General features: G+C 39.2%; 1 protein-coding gene across 1 annotated transcript in view; it reads left to right on the top strand.

Moving 5' to 3' along the window:
• LOC137040526 (polyamine-modulated factor 1-binding protein 1) overlaps window positions 1-22099 on the top strand; it is a 319746-nt gene that overhangs the window by 197543 nt on the left and 100104 nt on the right. The window contains exon 6 of the mRNA XM_067416248.1: window positions 17108-17236. Coding sequence (XP_067272349.1) covers window positions 17108-17236 — 129 coding nt within the window. The remainder of the gene's footprint in view (window positions 1-17107; window positions 17237-22099) is intronic.

Genomic DNA, 22099 nt, shown 5'->3' with positions numbered 1-22099 from the left:
TGCCGCACCACAGAGCGCTTTCGTGCAGCTCATCTGTCAGTCAATTCAAAATTGAGCTCGCGTGTAGGCTATATAATGTGCGCGTCAGGTGTCGGTGTGAGTGAGATCCTGAGGCGCGCGGGGCTGAGCTTCGCGTACGTCTTCACCCGCTTTTTTAGGCACAATCGGCTTCAGAACGTGATTGTAAACGCACTCAAAGTGTTCTTTTCCTCTCTAGGCAGGTATTTTTTTTAGGTTCATTTATCAAAATGTTCTTTTATATATATGTATTATGTTCTGTATTGATCGTGGCTTTAACATGTTATGAGAAAACGGTTTATTAATGTTTATCTCCCACATTACCTTTTAGGCTATTTAAACCTAAATAAGAAAGCCATTGTCAGTTCGTCTGTCAGTTGGCAGACAGTTTTGATCACTTTATTAAAAGTTGTTGCTGTGTGCAGTGTGTAAAGGAAAACAAAAATAGTTTTACCCTTCTGCTGACAGTGTCGTGCCCCTCCCAACCCATTCACACGCGTACACAGATGATTCGACTATCAGTCGACCATAGAGAGATTCGACAATTCTGATTCGATTGTCTAAATCCTTAGTCGAGGACAGCCATAAAATGTATATTATATTTCCCTCAAATCGTCAATGTACAAACAGATTTCTCCCTGTGCTACAAGATACGCTCATCATGAAGCTCTTCTGTCAGAAGTCGATTCAAAATTGAGCTTGAGCGTTTATAATGTGCACATCTGGTGTGAGATACCGGAGACGTGGCGCTGAGCTTCGCGTCTGGTGTGCAACCCGCTTTAGGCACGTGATTGAGAAGAGATTGTGTTTGTCTGTCAGTTGGCAGGCAGTTTTGATCACTTTATTAAAAGTTGTTGCTGTGTTCAGTGTGTAAAGGGAAATAAAAATAGTTTTACCCTCCTGCTGACTAGTGTCGTGCCCCTCCCAACCCATTTACATACACATAGATGAGTCGACTATCGGTCGACCATAGAAAGATTCGACAATTCTGATTCGAATGTTTAAATCTTTAATCATGGACACCCCTAGAAACTACAGACTACAGATGTGAGACTAGTTTGAATTAATCCCTTTTCTTTGCATGACATTGTTGTTTTGCTTTTCATGGCATTATCGAGAACATTTGTATAAGTGCTCATTCCATGTGTCATAGAATTGAAAAGAGGGTCCCAGCAGTGCGTGTAAACATCAAATCCTTTTTCATTTTCCCAGCAAAAATGTCTCAATTCTACAGGCTTTCATAGACAACTCTAATTTTTTTTTAAAGTTTTATTACAACCAGTTTACACATTGGCAAATAAGCAAATATCATTACATTAAAATTCTTGCATATAGCCATTTACTTAAATAATTGTATGCTTTTCATTTCAGAGTGAAGCATGGCACTGTGTACTTTTACACGCAAACAGCTCACAATCCATTTTTCTAAGTGGCTCGATTTGCAGTAAATGCAGAATTATTCTTTCAGATTCCTATTCTTTGTTGCTGGTGGTTGCCAGGACGTCACTATATGGTTGCTAAGTTGTTCTTAAAGGTTGCTAGGGTTTACCTAGTAAAAGGGGTATTTAGTGGTTAGGTCTATTTTTCTTATTCTTGAATATTGCTCTTGGACCAACAAAAGATGTTGAACACGTCCTACTTGGTGAAATTACAGTCTTCGAAATTCATGCCATCTTTTCAGCAGGGAAAGCTTGACTGTTTGAGATGAGATGTTTGTAAGACGAAAAGCATTTGTAGCTGAAGAGGTTCTCCGAGTCCGTGTGTGAATCATTACGAGTGATTTTTACCTTCATGACACTTTGCTGTAAGAACGTGCACAGTCTTGATGTGGCGCGTGAAACACAGAGGGCTGAAATGAGGCGCGCCATGCACTCTCGAGCGCATGAGATTGGATTAAGAGTTACATTGGCAGTAAAAGGAGATGGCCGCCCAGCATCTGTTCTCCCTCTTTCCTGCTGGCCCTCAGGCAGCGTGCAAGCGTTATACAATGTGTGTGTGTGCGCGCCTGCATTAGCCAAACAGATAGCTACCAACTTTAATTGCCTCTGCATCCACTTACTCACCCCTAACGCCCTTCAACCTCATCCACCCATCCCGCTTTCCTCGCCCGCGCAAATGAAAGAGCGAGAGGCGGGGAGATGGAGGGAGAGAGAAGGCAAGCATAATTACTTATTTTAGTGGACTGCTGTAGAATGCCTCTCGCCAAATGACTCTAATTCCAAATGGTTAACAAGAGCCGAATAGAGCCGAATCCGTGTGACAGCAAATTGCTTTCCCATTTGCAGCCTTAATGGCTTTTCATACTTTGCACTTCCAATAAGCAGTAAACTCGGAAATTAATATTGCACGCTGTGTTATGATGCAAATGGGAGGGAGATAGGAGAGGCGTACCTTCATGCAGAAAGCTCTGATTAGATCTGTAATTGCTTCACTCAGATTTTTTTCCCATCTCTCACCCTCCGTCTTTCTCGTTCGTAACTTTCCGACGTATTTATTGAGCTATTTTGAGATTTGCCATATCACTTATGCATCAACATTGACTGCACTTTTGATTTGTGTCACGCTGTGGTTTTTGTTTTCAAATCAATGCTAATCAGCTGTAATTTGCCAGTGGTGCAGAGACGCTCGTCCTGGGGGTTTAATGTCTTCGCTGTCACCTTTAAGGTGTTTGTCACACATTCTAGTCAGAACAGGTTTTTAAAATGAAACAGAATAATAACAGGAGGCTTGTAAACGAGACACGAGCGTTTTTAGAGTGTCTTATTGAAATGCACGCCGCTTGCACGTACACAAACGTTTCACGGTGAATAGACAATGATGCCGGTTTGAAGATGTTTGCAAAACACTCTGAGGTGACGTGTTAATAGCGGTGCTAATGAAAGCCTGAACTCTAACCGCTCGCTCTTCTGCCTGATTAGCACATGCGTCTCACATTTAGCTGTGCTTGATTAAACGTAGATTGAAATGAAATTAAATCTTGATTAAATAACATCAGGGCTGGAATGAAGCATGTAAATGTGTAGATAATATAAATAGGAAGATTTTCCTCTCTGCTGGGTAAAAGAGACGTCCAACCATTAAACTTCAAGATTCACTAATACAAGCATCACTACTCTTGCTCATTCTTGGGGTTGAAGATCTGAACAAACCCTTAACCCTATGTATTATACTTTGGCAGGTAACTTGTCCCACAACACTAGTGCAGCAGACTGAATGATTGGGCTGGGTAAAAATATATATATTTATTTTTTTACTCTTTATTTTGGGTTATTCATTGTAGTCTGTTTCACATACAAATTACTCCTTTCACTCCAAAAAAAATAATAATAAACATACACACATGTACATACAAACACGTTTTAGCTCAACTGTATATGTATATGCTGATCAGGCATAGCATTACCTTCCTAATATTGTGATGGTCCCCTTTTGCTGCCAAAACAGCCCTAACCCATTTAGGCATGTACTTCACAAGACCCCTGAAGGTTTGCTGTTGAATATGGCACCAAGATATTGCAGCAGATCCTAAACAAAAAAAGATTTAAGTCCTGTAAGTTGTGAGGTGGGGTCTCCATGGATTGGACCTGTTCAGCACATCCCACAGATGCTCGTTGAGATTGAGGTTTGGGGAATTTGGAGGCCAAGTCAACACATCAAACTCGTTGTTGTGTTCCTCAAACTATTCCTGAACCATTTTTGCTTTGTAGCAGAGCACATTGTCCTGCTAAAAGAGGCCACAACCACCAGGGAATACCATTTCCATAAACATGGTCTGCAACAATGCTTAGGTAGGTGTTACATGTCAAAGTAACATCCACATGGAGGGCAGGACCCAAGTTTTCCCAACAGATTATTGCCCAAAGCATCACACTGCCTCCGCTGGCTTGCCTTAATCCAGTCGTGCCATGTGTTCTTCGCAAATTAGATACGAAGATTAATACGCAAATTAATTTTACTAATTTGATTAACGTTAACGCAGCATGCATTTTCTGTTTGATCTGTGGCCCGTAGTTGGAGAAATTGAGATCAGCCATAGACGTAATGCAGTAGCAAACATTATTAGGGAAAGAAAAGGGTTAGCAATAACATTACTCTGAAACAAGTGCAGTTATAGCCTACATAAGCTATCAAATTTTTACTTGAATTTTTTACTTTTTCAAAGTGCGTTTTTCACTGAACACATTCTCTGCAGTCCGAGAGCGATGCACTGAAACTCACTCTTGCTCATCTGAGGTAAATCATTAACACCATCCACGCTTACAGTAGCTACATGTGTTTTATTGAACTAAATACATTACAATCGACTAAATATATATAGCTTTGCAGTGTTCTACACAGCCTGGATGGGTCGCCATACATGATGCAACACTTAAGAGACTTATTATAATAAAGAGACTTGAGTCTTGATTTGGACTCGAGCCCAGAGACTTGAGACTTGACTTGGACTCGAGCCCAGAGACTTGAGACTTGACTTGGACTCGAGCCCAGAGACTTGAGACTTGACTTGGACTCGAGCCCAGAGACTTGAGACTTGACTTGGACTCAGAGACTTGTGAGCATCTCTGTTGTGACATGGTCCATTATCCTGCTGGAAGTAGCCATCAGAGGATGGGTACATGGTGGTCATCAAGGGATTTGGTGGGATTAAACGATGCCCAATTGGCACTAAGGGGCCTAAAGTGTGCCAAGAAAACATCCCCCACACCATTACACCACCACCACCAGCTTGCACAGTGGTAACAAGGCATGATGGATCCATGATCTCATTCTGTTTACGCCAAATTCTGACTCCGCTATCTGAATGTCTCAACAGAAATCGAGACTCATCAGACCAGGCAACCTTTTTTTGCATTGTTTTTACAAGTCTTTAATTGTTTAATTTTGGTGAGCTTGTGCAAAGTGTAGCCCCTTTTCCAGTTTTTTCAGTTTGGAGTTCAGGAGATTGTCTTGACCAGGACCACACCCCTAAATGCAATGAAGCAACTGCCATGTGATTGGTTGATTGGATTATTGCAATAATTAGAAATTTAACAGATATTCCTAATAATCCTTTAGGTGAGTGTGTGTGTGTGTGTGTGTAATATATATATATATATATATATATATATATATATATATATATATATATATATATATATATATATATATATATATATATATATATATATATATATATATATATATATATATATATATATATATATATACGTTTAAATTCCTTGTTACAGTGTAATTTATGTCCCGTTCCTTGTTACAGTGTAATTTATGTCCCGTTCCTTGTTACAGTGTAATTTATAATTACACTGTAACAAGGACACCTTAAAATAAACTGTAACCAAAGTTTCTTATGCTCACCAAGGCTGCATTTATCAAGACAGAGTGCAAAATATTAGGCTCAGTTTGGTCTCTTGCTTTGGGTGAAAAGTGTACTGTGTGTTCCACAGCTCTAGATGCACACAACCATCTGACCTTTGGACAAAAATAGCAATTACATTCAGCCTGATTGGCTGACGATTGTAAGCAGTGATTGAGGTTAAGTGCCCTTTGGTCTGTTGTGTGCTGCCAGGCCGCTGTATGCAGTAAGGCTGGAGGTTCACCTGACCACTGCGCATGTAATCTGATCCCCTCTCATGGTTTCCATGGCAACCCTCTCTTTCTAGTGCTTCTTGTTCCCATTTCACTTGTCACTTCGGTAATTGCCTCAGAATTTCCCTGTCTTGGAGAGTATTGAGAAAAAATGATGATGATCACAAGAGTGATAAGACAATATTTATGATCTGCGCATTAGTGGACAGCGAATGTTAAGGGAAAATTCAGAAGGAGACAATGCTGGTAAACGGTTAATGGTTTTACATGGTTGTCTGAGCTGGACATTTATGGTCACTAGCTGGTATAGATAATGATGAAGTGAACAGAAGAGAACAACACTGCCATACTGAAAAGATTAACATCAGGTTAAAGCAAATGATTTATTTTTTATTACCTATTAGAAATGCTTCAACACTGTATATGACCGTGAGTCACAAACAGGTGTAATGTGGTAATACCTTAAAATAATTAGTTAACATTAGTTAATTCACTAAAGGGATAGTTCACCCAAAACATTTTATTCTATTATTACTCACCCTCATGTCGTTCCAAACCTGTAAGGCTTTCGGTCATCTTCAGAACACAAATTAAGGATATTTAATTGTTTTTTTTTTTGATGAAATCTGAGAGCTTTCTGTCCCTCTATTGACAGCTACACAACTACCACTTTGACACTTCAAAAGTTCATAAAGAGTTCGGAAAACTAATGCATATGAATTGAGTGGTTTAGTCCAACGTTTCCAAAGAGACTCTGTTTAAATGATGAACAGATTTTGTTGTCTTCTATTCACATGTATAAATTGATCAAAGAACATACTTTAAATAGAAATTCAAACATTCCCTCTTGCTTGCTTGAGAATAAACCTCTTGCTGAAGCTCAAACGTGCTGCGTTACATGAGAATGAACCTCATTGGTTCTTACTGAAGCTCAAACTTGTTCCTGAACACAAGAATGAACCTCATTGGTTCTTACTGAAGCTCAAACGTGCTGCGTAACACGAGAATGAACCTCATTGGTTCTTACTGAAGCTCAAACGTGCTGCGTAACACGAGAATGAACCTCATTGGTTCTTACTGAAGCTCAAACGTGCTGCGTAACACAAGAATGAACCTCATTGGTTCTTGAGGAAGCTCAAACGTGCTGCGTAACACAAGAATGAACCTCATTGGTTCTTGAGGAAGCTCAACCGTGCTGCGTAACTCGAGAATGAACCTCATTGGTTCTTACTGAAGCTCAACCGTGCTGCGTAACTCGAGAATGAACCTCATTGGTTCTTACTGAAGCTCAACCGTGCTGCGTAACTCGAGAATGAACCTCATTAGTTCTTCAGGAAGCTCAAACATGCTGCGTAACACAAGAATGAACCTCATTGGTTCTTGAGGAAGCTCAAACGTGCTGCGTAACACAAGAATGAACCTCATTAGTTTTTGCTGAAGCTCAAACGTGCTGCGTAACATGAGAATGAACCTCATTGGTTCTTGCTGAAGGTCAAACGTGCTGCGTAACACGAGAATGAACCTCATTGGTTCTTGCTGAAGGTCAAACGTGCTGCGTAACACGAGAATGAACCTCATTGGTTCTTGCTGAAGGTCAAACGTGCTGCGTAACACGAGAATGAACCTCATTGGTTCTTGCTGAAGGTCAAACGTGCTGCGTAACACGAGAATGAACCTCATTGGTTCTTGCTGAAGCTCAAACATGCTGCGTAACACGAGAATGAACCTCATTGGTTCTTGCTGAAGGTCAAACGTGCTGCGTAACACGAGAATGAACCTCATTGGTTCTTACTGAAGCTCAAACGTGCTGCGTAACACGAGAATGAACCTCATTGGTTCTTGAGGAAGCTCAAACGTGCTGCGTAACACCAGAATGAACCTCATTGGTTCTTACTGAAGCTCAAACGTGCTGCGTAACACGAGAATGAACCTCATTGGTTCTTGCTGAAGGTCAAACATGCTGCGTAACACAAGAATGAACCTCATTGGTTCTTGATGAAGCTCAAACATGCTGCGTAACACGAGAATGAACCTCATTGGTTCTTGATGAAGCTCAAACATGCTGCGTAACACCAGAATGAACCTCATTGGTTCTTACTGAAGCTCAAACGTGCTGCATAACACGAGAATGAACCTCATTGGTTCTTACTGAAGCTCAAACGTGCTGCGTAACACGAGAATGAACCTCATTGGTTCTTGAGGAAGCTCAAACGTGCTGCGTAACACCAGAATGAACCTCATTGGTTCTCGCATGTTAAGCGCATGCTTGAACTTCCGTTTACCTCAAATGATGTGTGAGTTGATGAATGTTTATATGTGAATAAAAGACTAAATTCAATCTCTTCATAACTCGATCAAGTCTCTTCAGAATATTTGGACTAAACCACTCAATTCATGAATTTGTTTTATGATCGCTTTATGAATTCTGAATCTCATGCAAAAAATACCAAACATAAAAGCAAATTAACAAGCTTTCCACAATGATAAATTATATTGTGTATCCAGTTCATTTTAATAAGAAACACAATATTGTAACTTTTCACCTTGGACCAAAAAACTGTTGACAAGCTTAAAAAAATAAAATAAACAGCTCCATCACCTTAAGCTTAAAAAATAAAAATAAAAAAATGTTTTATACTTTTTTTAATTAATACTTTTATTCAGCATGAATGCTGAAAAGACAGTAAAGACATTTTCAATGTTACAAAAGATAACAATTATCAATAGTTAGTTAAAGTTCATGTTTAATTTAAGATTATTAAATAGTGTAACAATGTATTGCTCATTGTTAGTAAATGTTAGTTAATGATAAAACATTTATAACAAGTTCAAATTCATTGTCAGTCCATGTCAGCTCAGGTCCAAAAAATAATCTAAACAAAGACATCTTTTGATTTTAATAATATATTAATAATATAATATAAATATTGAAATTGACATTAACAAAGATTATTAAATGTGTTAGGATATTTTTCATTGTTGTTCAAATTAATATAGTTTACTAATGTTAAAGCTACACTGTGTGATATTTCCCCCATCTAGCGGTGTAAAGGTGTATGACCATCCAGTGAATATTAGTTTCTGTTCCTCTCAATTCTGATTTCGTTTTAACTCCTACGGTGGCCGATTTAGTCCAAGATTAACATGGCTTTCAGTTCGACCTCGTCCATGAATGTGTTAAAATGCGAAAAGCGAAGCTTGAATTTACGGGTATGTCCCTCTTTGGCTAATGTACTTTCAAGATGGAGGGGCAACATGGCGACCAGCATTCGAACCCCTCACCCGTATGTATTTTCAATGGCATATTATAAACTTACGAGAATACTTTATTACTTGAAAGAAGTAAATATACATTAATGAACACATATTTTTGAGTATATTTTAGCTAAGAATAAACTAAAAAAGTTACACAGTGCAGCTTTAACCTATGGAAATGTATTGTAAAGCATTTTAATTTTAAATTAATTCTGTTCTTCTGAACTTTCCATTTGAGTCATGGGTGTGTATAAATATATTGGGAATAACGTGATAAACCAATAGGCGAACAGATGGGCGCAGCATTTGCTCTTTAATCAGCATGGCACTGAATGAGAAAATGATAACTGTGTCAGGCTGAAACTATCAAAAAAAACACTAGCCTGACATCGCTGAAACTAGCCTGGCATCGCGTTTTGCAGGTGTATGATAGGGCCCCTGGACTATTTCAAAAGGTTCTAGGGATATTTATTATTGTTATTGTCATCCTTCAGTGTTTTCAGCCTTACTCTCCTGATTCCTCACTACAGCCATTAGCCCTAGCGCTCAGAGTCTGAGGTATGTTTTACCCTTGAAGCAGTGCTGCAGTGCTGCAAGTCTCCAGGGATTGATAGGCCAGGCTGATGCTTCTATCCATCATTATGTGCAGAATATCAGCAGCAAGAGAATAGAGCACCTTATGCCTTCTGATAACAGAGAGATTCAGCTAGAGCTACTTGTCTTTCTCCTGCGCTCCTGTAACCTTTTAAGAGAAAGTTCGCAACAAAAACAAATGTGGTAGGTGGTGGAATATTTCAGAAATTGGGGCATAAAAGTAAGAAATGACTCACACGTCAGGCCTTTCTTCCTAAAACAAAAACATGAAAGTTGTGGCCACGTGGAATTTATATTGTGTGCTTTCGGGGGGAATGTCAGCGGAATTAATTAATTTCCCCGCGTTTGTCAGGAAAGAGCAAGTGCCTGACTCAAGCCCGTGTTATTAAAGCTAATACCTCAGCGCTTTACCGCCGTGAATCAAGCTCTGACGTGTCCTTATGATGTATGGATTTATTATTCAAAGGGTTGTGTGGGGCTGGGAGTCCCACTCATCCTGGCCCCCGGAGACCACCTGTGTTTTCAAAGTAAAGACCACTTAGAGAATGGCCCGGGGCGTCTGCGTGTACCGCAATGCCTCTGGACACAAGCTAGTGTCCAGACACAAGGAAACATCTGCAGACGGACCTCACAGTGAGGACTGTTTGGATGAAATCACTGTCTCCAACGGGTTTCTGTATTTCAAAAGTGTCTAGACCATACAAATCTGTCAAGCATTTACATAACATTACCTTTTATGATTTTATCCATCCAAAAGCGACAGTAAAGTGCACAGGAAGTCTCAGACGACAAGCTTACAAAAGCGAAGAGCAGAAAATCACAATGTTTAGAAAAAACTCACTTTAAATATGCAAAATTTACTGAGCTAGACTTCAGAGCAGTGTTGTTATTGTCACTTAAAACAGTTAACCCCTTAACGTTAAAAATATAAGTATTGCACACAAAAATATAATCTTAAAAAAAAGTAAATAAACTGAAGTACTGTATGTATAGCTAAATTGATATAAAATTAAAAATAAATTAATTCAAGCTAAATAGAAATATAAAACAACTAATAACAATTAAACAAAATAAAGCAAATAACAAAATTACAGAAATTTAAATAAAACATTTGTCTTTTAGTATTTATATATATATATATATATATATATATATATATATATATATATATATATATATATATATATATATATATATATATATATAGATACAGATGTTTTAATACTTCAATTTATTTTAATGCTTATTTTACTTCAAGTAATGAAAATGATTAATGTTTTAGTTTTAGTGATAATATCCATGAGTATCATTCATGTCTATTGCACAAATGGTTTAAAAAAAAAAAAAATTAAATGTATTTATTTATTATTAACATATATTATGTACGAAATAATGCACCCCCGCTATCACAAAATAAACCCAGAGAGAGTGATCAGGACCCCAACATGAAGCAGAGGGGTCTCATATCATCCAATTGGGGTTTATTTTGAGACCGTGACCGTTTAACTGAATATTTTTGTGCAAAATAAATAAGTACATAGACATGTAATATTGATTTGAGAATTTGTTTTAAATATGTGACTAGAAATTTGCCACAATCAAAACTATAGTATGTAGGAAACTTGACTTGTTGTCATGAGCAGTGGTCAAATATAAAACCACAGAATATTTCAATGAATGAAATATTCCAAATACTCCATATAACTAATATATATATCCTGAACATGTACCCTCAGTGAACATTAGGTGTTTTTTGTACAAGTGAGTTTTAGTTTAAATGTGTCTTCTTTTTCAACTTTCCTTGTTCCAGACTTTGAAAGGGTGCTTTTTAACACATCTCTCCAATCAAGGAATGTGGGTCAAAGAATGTCCTTTTTGACTCATTTCTTTCTCTCTCCCTCTGCTAAGGTGTGAGGAATGGTATCATTAAGGTAATGTTCTTGAGAGGACATTTAGCTGAACTGTGATGTCCCTCTGCTCCTCCAGCAGCTGCAGTCACAGCCCAATCCACAATGACCTTTGCAGGAGAATATATCAGCAGTGAATATGCAAACGCATCCTAAACCAAATGACTCTTTGGCAAAGTCAAACAAGACCTTAAAGCGCAGCCTCTTCCTGCAATCTGTTAAATAAAAGAAGAAATCTTAGCATGTTCCACATTTATTTCAGCTGGTGAAAAAGCATTTTTTGCAATGTGGATTTGTAAAACTTTAAATTGTTCTACTAAAGGAAAAAATGGGATTCACTAGAAACTATTGCGTGCACATGGTTTATGCAATGTCCTTTGTGCGCCATCTTACTGTGAAGAAAAAAAGAGCATGGCATCGCATTAAGTAATGGATCTTTTTTCTCAAAATTAGAATTTCTTAGGGCAGTACCTCTAATATAGCCTTATGTCCTCTTTAGCACATCTGTGGTGGCAGAGAAACCGTGCAGCAAAATGGACTGGTGGTGCATTACGGTGGTGTGCATTGTCCTATTTACCAAGTTCAAGGGTCTATAATAGTTTAATGATTCATAAAAAAAGAATGTTGCAGTAAAAATGTTACCAGCTAAAAAATATCGGTACGTTAAAATGTGCTAAAAAATGTATCTTACAAGATCAATACACCCTTTATTAAGCCACTTTTATTAAGTCGAATTACAGGAGGCAGAGAAATGCTGAATTTCTGCTGAATTTAATTCTAACAGCTTTTTGCCAGCAGCATAGATCGAGTACTTTAGGAAGCGTTGTGTTATAAAAAGGGAGGTTCACTCATCATTAAGTAACAAACTAAGAAGTAACTCAATTCATCCTCGTACTAGACAAACAGCTCTAACTAAATCCAACATTTTTACTGTCTTTTTACTGTCTTCTACTGCAAGTTCAAGTTTTAATATCAACCGCTGAACTTAGACTGGCAATGCACATAGCTGTTGGACAATGCCACAAAGTTACATTTGTTAAAGCAGGCATAAAGCCTTGAAATTAGAAATGATGCTCTATTAAAGCCAACTTTTTATTTACCAGTGTTTGTTAAAGCTACACTGTGTAACTTTTTTAGTTTATTCTTAGCTAAAAACACTAAAAACACACAAAATATATGTGTTCATTAATGTATATTTACTTCTTTGAAGTAATAAAGTATTCTCGTAAGTTTATAATATGCCTTCGAAAATACATACGGGTGAGGGGTTCGAATGCTGATCGCCATGTTACCCCTCCATCTTGAAAGTACATTAGCCAAAGAGGGACATACCCTCATTTACTGTATCATTCTTTTGTATAGTCCCTTAAACTTGGCAAATAGGCTGATGCACACAGCCGTATTGAGGCATAAGCCCAGTTCAAAGCGATGTTTCTCAGCCACCACAGAGTTTGATTCATTAAAGCGGACATAAGGCCTTGATATTAGAGGTGCTGCCCTAACAAAAGACACATTTTGAGCACTTTTTACTGTACCAGTGTTTATTAAGGACCCTTTAACTTGGCAAATAGGACAACGCACAAAGGTGTGGTTTCTCAGCCGCCACAGAATTGAGTTAGTTATAATGGACATAAGGCCTTGAAGTGAGAAAGTACTACTCTAATGAAAGACAAATTTTGAGTACCAGTATTTGTTAATGACCCTTTAGCTTGGCCAATAGGACAAAGCACACAGCCGTGTTGCGGCGTCAAACCATTTTGCATCACGGTTTCTCGACCGCCACAGAGTTAAATTTATTATCACGGACATAAGGCCTTGAAATTAGTGCTGCTGTTACAAAAGCCAAATGTTTTGTCCTTTTTACTTTACCAGTATTTGTTAAGGACCCTTGAACTTGGCAAATAGGACAATGCACACAGACATATTGCTTCGTCAACCCAGTTCACGCCGTGGTTTCTCAGCCTCCACAGAGTTCAATTCATTAAAGCAGACATAAGGCCTTGATATGAGAGGTACTGCCCTAACAAAAGACACATTTTGAGCAAATAGATCTCTCTTAATCTCTGTTCATTCATGTGCATGCAGAAGTTTCTTGTAAGCATGCAAATAGATTCTTGTGTGCACGCAAATGTGAAGAAAAAAAATCTATTTTTTATTTGTGCAATGGTCCCTTTAGGGGCTTCTTATCCAACTGGAAGAACATGCTTTATTTTTATTTGTTTTCATGTTTCAGACATTCCCACTCATTTTCTTTGTGGAATGGGCTGATCATGAGACCTCATCTTAATCCATGTAACCTGACCAAACACGGGCAAGTCAGTGAGTCCACCCTCAGCCCTGCTGGGAGGGTCAATAGCACAGTTCATACTTTTATTTCCACATTTCTCTTCATTTTATTGATTAATGTTTTCTTTCGGAGCGAGACAGTACTTTTATTGCTTTGGCTTTTGTGATATGTTTTTGTTTTGGCTGAGGAGTGCGGAGCACGCTCATATATCATGCACTTCTGCACAGTTTGCCTTCGCTAGCCCGTAGTGTTCCTCAGTAATTAGACCAAAGTCACGGAGGTGGTCAAGTTCAACCTCTTCATTAAGGTTCTACTCCTCACTGCAGCAGCTGTAAATGGAGAGAGAACTATCATTCAGAGGGGCTGTGTGGTGGGATCTGAAGGTCTGAGAACACACTGAAATAATTTAGAGCTAGACATTCTAAACAAATAAACATTATGAAATGAATAGCTTTGAGGTAAAAAGATATTCTCAAATTCATGGACATATACTGGACAATAATATTCTTATGCTGATAATATATTAATGAACCAATGTGGATTGCATTTCCACTAGTGAAATCATACTGGTTGACCACACTGTATGTAGTAGAATGTTTTTTTCAACTATGTCCGCATTCTTTATGCCCAACTAACTCCCCACTAACCCTGTCCAACATGCCTTATCGATATATATATATATATATATATATATATATATATATATATATATATATATATATATATATATATATATATATATATATATATATATATATATATATATTGTATACCGATCAGGCATTACATTATAACAGTGAATAGACAGGTACAGTGAATAAAACTGATTATCTCTTCGTCAAGGCCCCTATTAGTAGGTGTTATTTATCAGGCAGCGAGTGGACATTTTATCCTCAAAGTTGATTTGTTAGAAGCAGGAAAAACGGGCAAGGCCATCCATCACCAAAGCCATCACCAAATTGTGATGGCTAGACGACTGGGTCAGAGTGTCTCCAAAACGGCAGCTCTTGTGGGGTGTTCCTGGTCTTCAGTGGTCAGTATCTATCAAAAGTGGCTAGAGCCACTGCCCCTCTGCCCTCATCAGCCAAGGTGCCCCTCTTGCCCCTTTCCTTCCCTCACCCTTAGAGGATTCCCATAAAAGCATTCTGTTCCTCTAAAAATCCACAAATTCTGCTTATCCATTCTGTGTTTTCCTGCTCATTCTACAGCATCGCTCAAAGTGTGTAACTGTGGCACTTTCTATAAAGATCGACGCTGTACCAGAATGTCGTCCCCTTAACAGGTATATTACAAACTACAATCCACATTACAGACAGAGGTTGATCTGCGGAATTAGTCATTTGGTAGTATGTTTTTTTCAACATTGCAAACAGGGATTCAAAGCTCCAGCGTGCCAGCAGATAAATCATCATTTACTTTAGAATATTTAGCAGACAGTTTGTCACTCTTTAACTCCTGTTAGTTAATACTATTAGTTAATACTAATATTTATAATATACTTCATATTTATGATATTTTATTAAGACCATATTAATCACATACACAATTTAAAAAGGTAATAAAGCCTATTATAAATATAAATGAGTTGTATTATAGGGTACAATGGTGCTAATGGCACACCCCCCAAAAAATGCTTTTTAATCATGTCTAAGTTCATGATTGTGCAAAAAAAAAATCTCTTTAGCAAAGTTTATAGTAGCATATTTTCTGTTTATTTTGAAAATTAATTGTTGTTCAATAAATATTAAAATATGTTAATATAAAAACATTTAAAAATTACAGAAACATTTAAGTCAAGAATCTGAAAGCACTAAACTAGATCCCATAATACTTTAATAAAGTATTACAGTAACAACTAAATATATTTGTATTATGTGATCATTATCATATATATTATTATAAAGACCATTGTCACAAAATATATTCAATAATTATAGTGATTCTCATTTGCTACTTAAATCTACAACATAAAAAAGCATTAACTATGAGAATTGGTGCAGAATCAACTTTTTGGAAACATAATTACAACAACATAGATTGAATAGCACTAAAGCCTAACAATTGTATTTCAAATATGATTGATAAAGGTTTGTTATTCATACTCACTGCCCCTCAAAATGTCTGTTCACCGCCCTGAGTGAAACGCCGCCTTAACCGGAGAAGAGGACCACCTGCTACTGTATCCCTGCCCACTGATTCACGCATGACATGTGACATCAATAACATAGGCCTACGTGAAGCAAAACCGGATGTCCTTGGCTAATGTGTTTTCAAGTCGGGCAGACTTGAACAGAAGTTTTGAACATGCTGATAAGTCTGCAGTGAAATTTTGCAGGTGTGTGTTTTAGTGATGCAATTCACGGTTATATCCACTGATCGGGTGGGCCAAGTAATAAAAAAAGAACATTCAAATTAATTCCAGGTGGATGATAGATAAATCATTGTGTTTGTTTGATAAAGACATTTCGCGGGCACTGTGGGCGAATCATTCCGGACCGTTTGCATAGGCTGTGGTTTACAGGTGGTAATGTTGGAAATAATGTTCATTTTCGCTTCATGAGACCTCAATGTATCATCCAGAACCACAGGTATTCATTTTATTTTGCCTGTATATGTTTATGACTCTCTCTGGTAGCCATTTACTTGCATTATACGAATCACCAAGGACCACGATGTCAGCTAAAAATCCTCTTGTCATTTCTACTAATGATTAGAGAAATAGTCACCTATACAGTTTGGATGACCTAAGGGTGAGTAAATGAATAGCACATTTTCATTTTTGGGTGAACCATCCCTTTAATACATTTGGCCAGAAGGACATTCCTTCGATTGTCAGATCGCCTTGTTCAACCAGGTTAAGTGCAGGTGTGTGTGAGACAGCTTGGGCACGATGGCCGTCTCTCCCCCCTCTCAGGGACCCGGGCAGAGCTTTCCCAATAGATCTTTATTTACAGCACAGGAGTCGGAAACGGCTGGTCAATCCATTTAGCCTGAGGCCACTGATTTGTTCGTATTTACTGCAACACCCAAAGAAAAGCCAAGGTATTTTTCCCTCTCTCCTTCCTATTGATTCGGCTCTTAGAAAATCTGCTCTGCTGTCTAAACACTATTGATCCCCCTGCTCTCCTCGCCAGCTCTTGCACCAGTGTATAAAGGGACTGGATGAATTGAAATTTCATTTCCGACAACTTGTTCCTTTTATTTTTTTAAGTTTTTTATTTATTTTTTTGACCGAGAAGCAAGACTCAGAACGCCACTCAGCGTGGGTCAATAGCCACATGAAGGCTGAAGGTAGAGGTCAGTAGATGTGAACTGCACTACTGATGGTCTTTACTGTATGTGGAACACTGCCATGAGGTGTGAATTTGATCAAAACGAGGGGTCAATCTGTTTTTTATGCTTTTGTGCTAACATTTGAATGACCCATAATGTGTGTTTGTGTGTGTGTGTCTAACTCCAGGAATCATGTGGGCTCCAGAGGGCACAAGAGGAGCTGATGGCGAGAGAGAAGGTGTGGCAGAAAGAGAGATCTTCCCTTCAGGAGCAGCTCAACAGCGTCAGAGAGGAGCTCCACAGCGCCACCATCAGGGTATTACCACCAAATCTTTATGCCCAGATAATAGGGACTTTTGCACTGGAGGAATCTGTTCATAGTTCCAAAAACGAACGGTGGAAAAAAACACTTTTTTGCATGTTTGCACAACAGGAACTGGAAACTAATTTAGTTCTAGAAGAACTTTTGAAGGAACTAAATTAGCTCCTACTTCAGAGTAGGGTCTAACCCAGCACATTAGGAACTACCAGTGATGTAAAAGTTTGTCGACTGGTCGACTGGCTGCCATACAAAACAGCACCTGCCATTTTTAGAAGAGTTAAAAAAAGTTACAAGACATATACATGCAAAAAGCTAATGCTACCCTAGGGGAACATTTAGCCCTGGTGGCTAGTTCCCATAACTACCTGTTGCATAAGGCCGGAGACACACTACAAGCGTGGTGTGAGCTTAGCGTTTCTGTTATGTGTCAGTCGCGGGGTGGCTGCCTGGCGTTTTCTCTGTCTTTGCACACCAGAAGCGTGTCTGACGCGGCGCTGCTGCTGCTATTCATGTACATGCTCATGTTCAAGCCCATGTTAAATAAATTGCCTATTGATACAGCAAAGACAACATCGGTAGCCTATTGACCATACATATCTATGGTATTGACAGCAAAATAGGCTACAGAATATTTTGTTCTGTATTATGTTTAATATTTCAAAATCAATGTTGTGTTTTATTATTACAATTAGGCCTATATCTGCATTTTTGTTAACCTACAGACTTTCAAACATGAAAATTTCATTTATTAAAGGGGTGATGAATTGAGAAATCAACTTTCCCTTGAGCTTTTGTTATATGAAAAGGTCATGGTAATATAAGAATATCCTCTAAGTTTCAGAGCTAAAAACTTTCTTGTTAGTCAAAGAAAAGCTTTTATAGACACCAGGCTCAGCAAACGGTCCTGTGCTTCATACTTACGTCACCGCACGACAAAACACCGCCTCTACAGAATCTACAGCGCGTCTAATCCAGTAGCCCCGCCCACCGACTCATGGAGGGCTCGTGCTAGCTGGTCAACAACAATAATATGCAGAGGGAGATTAAGATATTGTGCTGTTCCTGGTTGTTGAAGAGCACAGTCGCTGCATAAGCTTCTTTCTGATCCTAATATTAGGAATATGTGGTTGAACTTTATTTTTAATGAAGTTCCGGCTCACATAGGGAAGACAGTGGTGTTCACTTCATTTCACTGCGGGATTGTTTGTAAACAAATCTCCGGTCGATGCTGGATTTGGATCCGACAGGAATGGTGCAACACACTTATGTGAGTAAAACGTGTTTTTATATGTAATAGTACTGCATTGTTATAGATTTGTTTACTTATGTGTACGTGTCTAACAGAAACATACCCTAAGTACGCAAGACACTTCTCCCTCACTTTTTCCGCTCTCATGTGAACTGAACTGACAGGCCTGAGCCACGCATGTCATGCAGGCAGTGTGCAAGCTCTAACCGGTTAACATGGGAGCCGAAATAAAAACGGACACGCCACATAACCAAGACGCTCACGGCATGCTTGCAGTTTGTCCCCGGCCTAAGTCTCATTCATTTTTATTGAAGATGATTGTGTTTTTGAGCATCTAAGACTTAAAGGGGTTTCATGCATACTGAGCTTTTTACACTGTTAAAGACTTGGATTCCCATCCTAAACATAGACAAAGTTTCAAAAACTAATGTTGGATGTTTGATGGAGTATTTCTGTGTTAAAAATACTCCTTCCGGTTTCTCACAAGTTTCTGAGAGTTTTTTTTCGAGTAAGGGTCGGCTTGACGTCGATAGATCAGAAGGTCCTTGTATGGGCCGTACGGGCTCTTCTCCCGGTAGGGTGCGCGCACACGTGACTAGAGCGAGAGAGGAAATGCACGCCGCCCATAAACACTCGCACAGCTGAAGATCCACTCGTCCGTGAACACACTAATGTTTCGCGCCGCGCTCCACTTTATTCCTATGGGTGACATCAAGCGACTTCAACGCTTCAGCACAGCATTCTGGGAAGGCAGCGCTGCATTTGAACCGATTTGAACGCAGAAATGACGGGAAGCTTCACAACATCGTTTCAGTTGCGTCTCAAAGTGGATTTCCACGCCACTGCTGTCACAGGACTTCACCAAATCATACCAAAGAAGTGTGTTTTTGACGGAGCGGTCCCAGCGATAAAGGTTCGGTCCTGCTTTGGAAGCATCCGGTGAGTAAAACTGCTTCAAATGTCTCTGCTGTCGGCTATCGTCGCGTGAGTAAACATCAGTAAACGACACGATCGCGTGCTTCGTCATTCAAATGCGCTAACGGTTACTCCATTGTTGTTCTCTGTATAACGTTACACTAGTCTGACGTGCAAAACCGTTTTGCTTGCTACTGCTAAGGTTTAGTCACATACAATAGTCCATAAACCGAATCATGTCCTCATAAACTGCGAGTAAAGACACACAAATGTAGCCTGACAAGCCAGACCCACATCAAGATGTTTGGTCTGGAAACTCACCATAGACAGTCCGAGGGGCGGGATAAACGGTTGTCTTTCAAACTCCCTCTGCACGCGATAGGATAGCGGTACACCAACCGGAGCAACGACGGTGAAGGGGAGCTCGCTGACTGATTAAACATTCGCCGTATCCGGTCGGCTAAACTCCGAACACATCTTCCCTTTTTAAGAATGACTTCAGTGCCGCTCTTTGTTCTTTTCTCAGAGGAAAGCTTAACTCCAAGTCTTCCGGAGGCGCGGGCAGAGCTGATTCGAAAGACCGCCGCCGTTCGCCAGTTTCTGTGTTTACTAGAAGACTGTGTTACTAGAAGCACGCAAACGCAACTCGGCTGTCGTCATTATGGCCTCGCCCGCCGACTCTATAGTCTACCTACACGATGTGATTGGGCCGTCCAGATTCTGAGGAATACAGCTCAGATAGGAATTGAGAGTTGCTAGACCACACTTGCAGGCAAATTAAATTTGCTGCCGCTAGGGTGCGTCTAGATTTCTAGGCTAACACAAATGTTGACAGGCCACTAAATACACTACATACCACAGAGACGGACATCCTGCTGTTGCTGTTTCTCCTGTTCAGTTTATTTCAGCCTCCGGATCTGATTCTGGATCATATCTGTATTAGTTGAATCTAATTGATAGCCATGGTTTATTAGGGTAGCGTTTTCTTCTCCACGCTTGAGGACGTCACCGCTTTGTGCGCATTTGTCATTCTTTAGCTCCGCCCACTCGATACGCCTCCAGGCGCTCGTTTTTTTCGGAAAGACTCGGTACAGCCTATATTTCTTTTATAAATATAATAAAACTAAAGACTTTTCGGAGATATGAAGGATGCAATACTACTCTATAGGTACTCAAGATTGACATGAGATTGACTGTGTGTTTCACCCCCCCTTTAAGTTTCATTTACGGCCATGTGCTTTGGCTTGCTTTACTCATTTGCAGCGATACGTGTTGCAGTAGCACCATCATATATCTGACTACAACATATAGCCCACAACGCTCTCACACTGCAATGTACACTTTCCACATTTCCAGTGTTCTCAGAACCATCATAGTTTTCTGGTTTTTGATATTATTTTTGCGGCTGACCTTTTTGCATATGCAATTGTTGGAGTTTCCCTTACAGACGCATCATTTATGGGAGAAGAGTATTTAAATGAATCATGCAAGGTGATTTATTAAGGTATTGCACTCGTCAATTCACTGGTGTGTGCACCGTTATTTACAGCCCAAAAAAGCATGTCGTAAAACAGAGGCTAATGTGCGCTGCTTTTGGTAGATTGTGTTGGTCATTATGAAAATTATCCGGCTGTGTCTGTGTTCTTTCATTTGCTCATCGTCAGTAGATCACACACTCAACTTTCCACTCCTATAATTTTTTGGAGGGAATTGCTCTCTCTCACCCTGTTTAGTAAATCTTGCCCTTAGTTATAATAGGTGGGTGAACTTCTATAGCGGTGAATGGAAACTACGAACTTGCATTCCCATTTGCTCCAATAGTCAACAAAAAATCCATGATAGTGCTTCTATGACTTTTACAAGAAAGTCAAAAATATTGAGAGACTGATTGTAGTTGTCAGGAAAGAGAAAGATGTCAAATTTGCTGTTACTCCCATGTATTGGAAACACTCACACAGCAGCATTAACTAGTTTTCTGTAATATAACACCAATAAGGAAACACAAATACAGTATATATACAGTATTATATATGTACATTTTTAAACATTTAAAATAAAAATAAAAAGTTGCTAGATTTACTATGTTAATAACTGTAGAAATGCATCATCAAAGTCAGTAAAAATGGTTTGTGCTGCTCAAAAGGCGGAGGCCTTGTTTTAATTATCATAAATATTCATATAACGACCACGAGACCATCCCACATTCCATTCGCAGCTCTTAATGTTGATGCATATTTTAATAGATTACGATTACCGCCATCGTAACTCTTATTACAGTAGACGTAATTACCAGATTTACGGCAGAATATTATTTTCGTCCCCTGCAGCCGTTTTGCTCAGCAAACCCAATTTTTCCTCTGCCGTAAACAGGCTGCTTCCTAGTCTGCGACCCCCTCCCAAAACGTCGAGCCGTTGATAATGATAAACACACAAACAGGCCAACGCGGCCACGTCCGTGCCTGTACGACACTCCATCTGAATTGCATATCCGCCCTGCCGCTGAGATTGTCATAAGCCGTATTAAGAAAAATTGTCACGCGGTTTGACACAAATTGGAAAATGACATTTGGAAAGCGCCGCTGCGGTGCAAATTAGAGATATTAAAATTATAAATCAATGTCTGGGTAGAAGGAACAGATGGGGGCGGGGGTTAAAGGTCCCCTCATGACTGGGGCTAATCTAAATCCACCGGG

The sequence above is a fragment of the Pseudorasbora parva genome, chromosome 1 (genome assembly GCF_024679245.1).
Source record: "Pseudorasbora parva isolate DD20220531a chromosome 1, ASM2467924v1, whole genome shotgun sequence".
NCBI classification, from domain to species: Eukaryota; Metazoa; Chordata; class Actinopteri; order Cypriniformes; family Gobionidae; genus Pseudorasbora; species Pseudorasbora parva.
The sequence above is the reverse complement of the archived record's forward strand: the minus strand, read 5'-3'. Positions and strand labels throughout refer to the sequence as shown.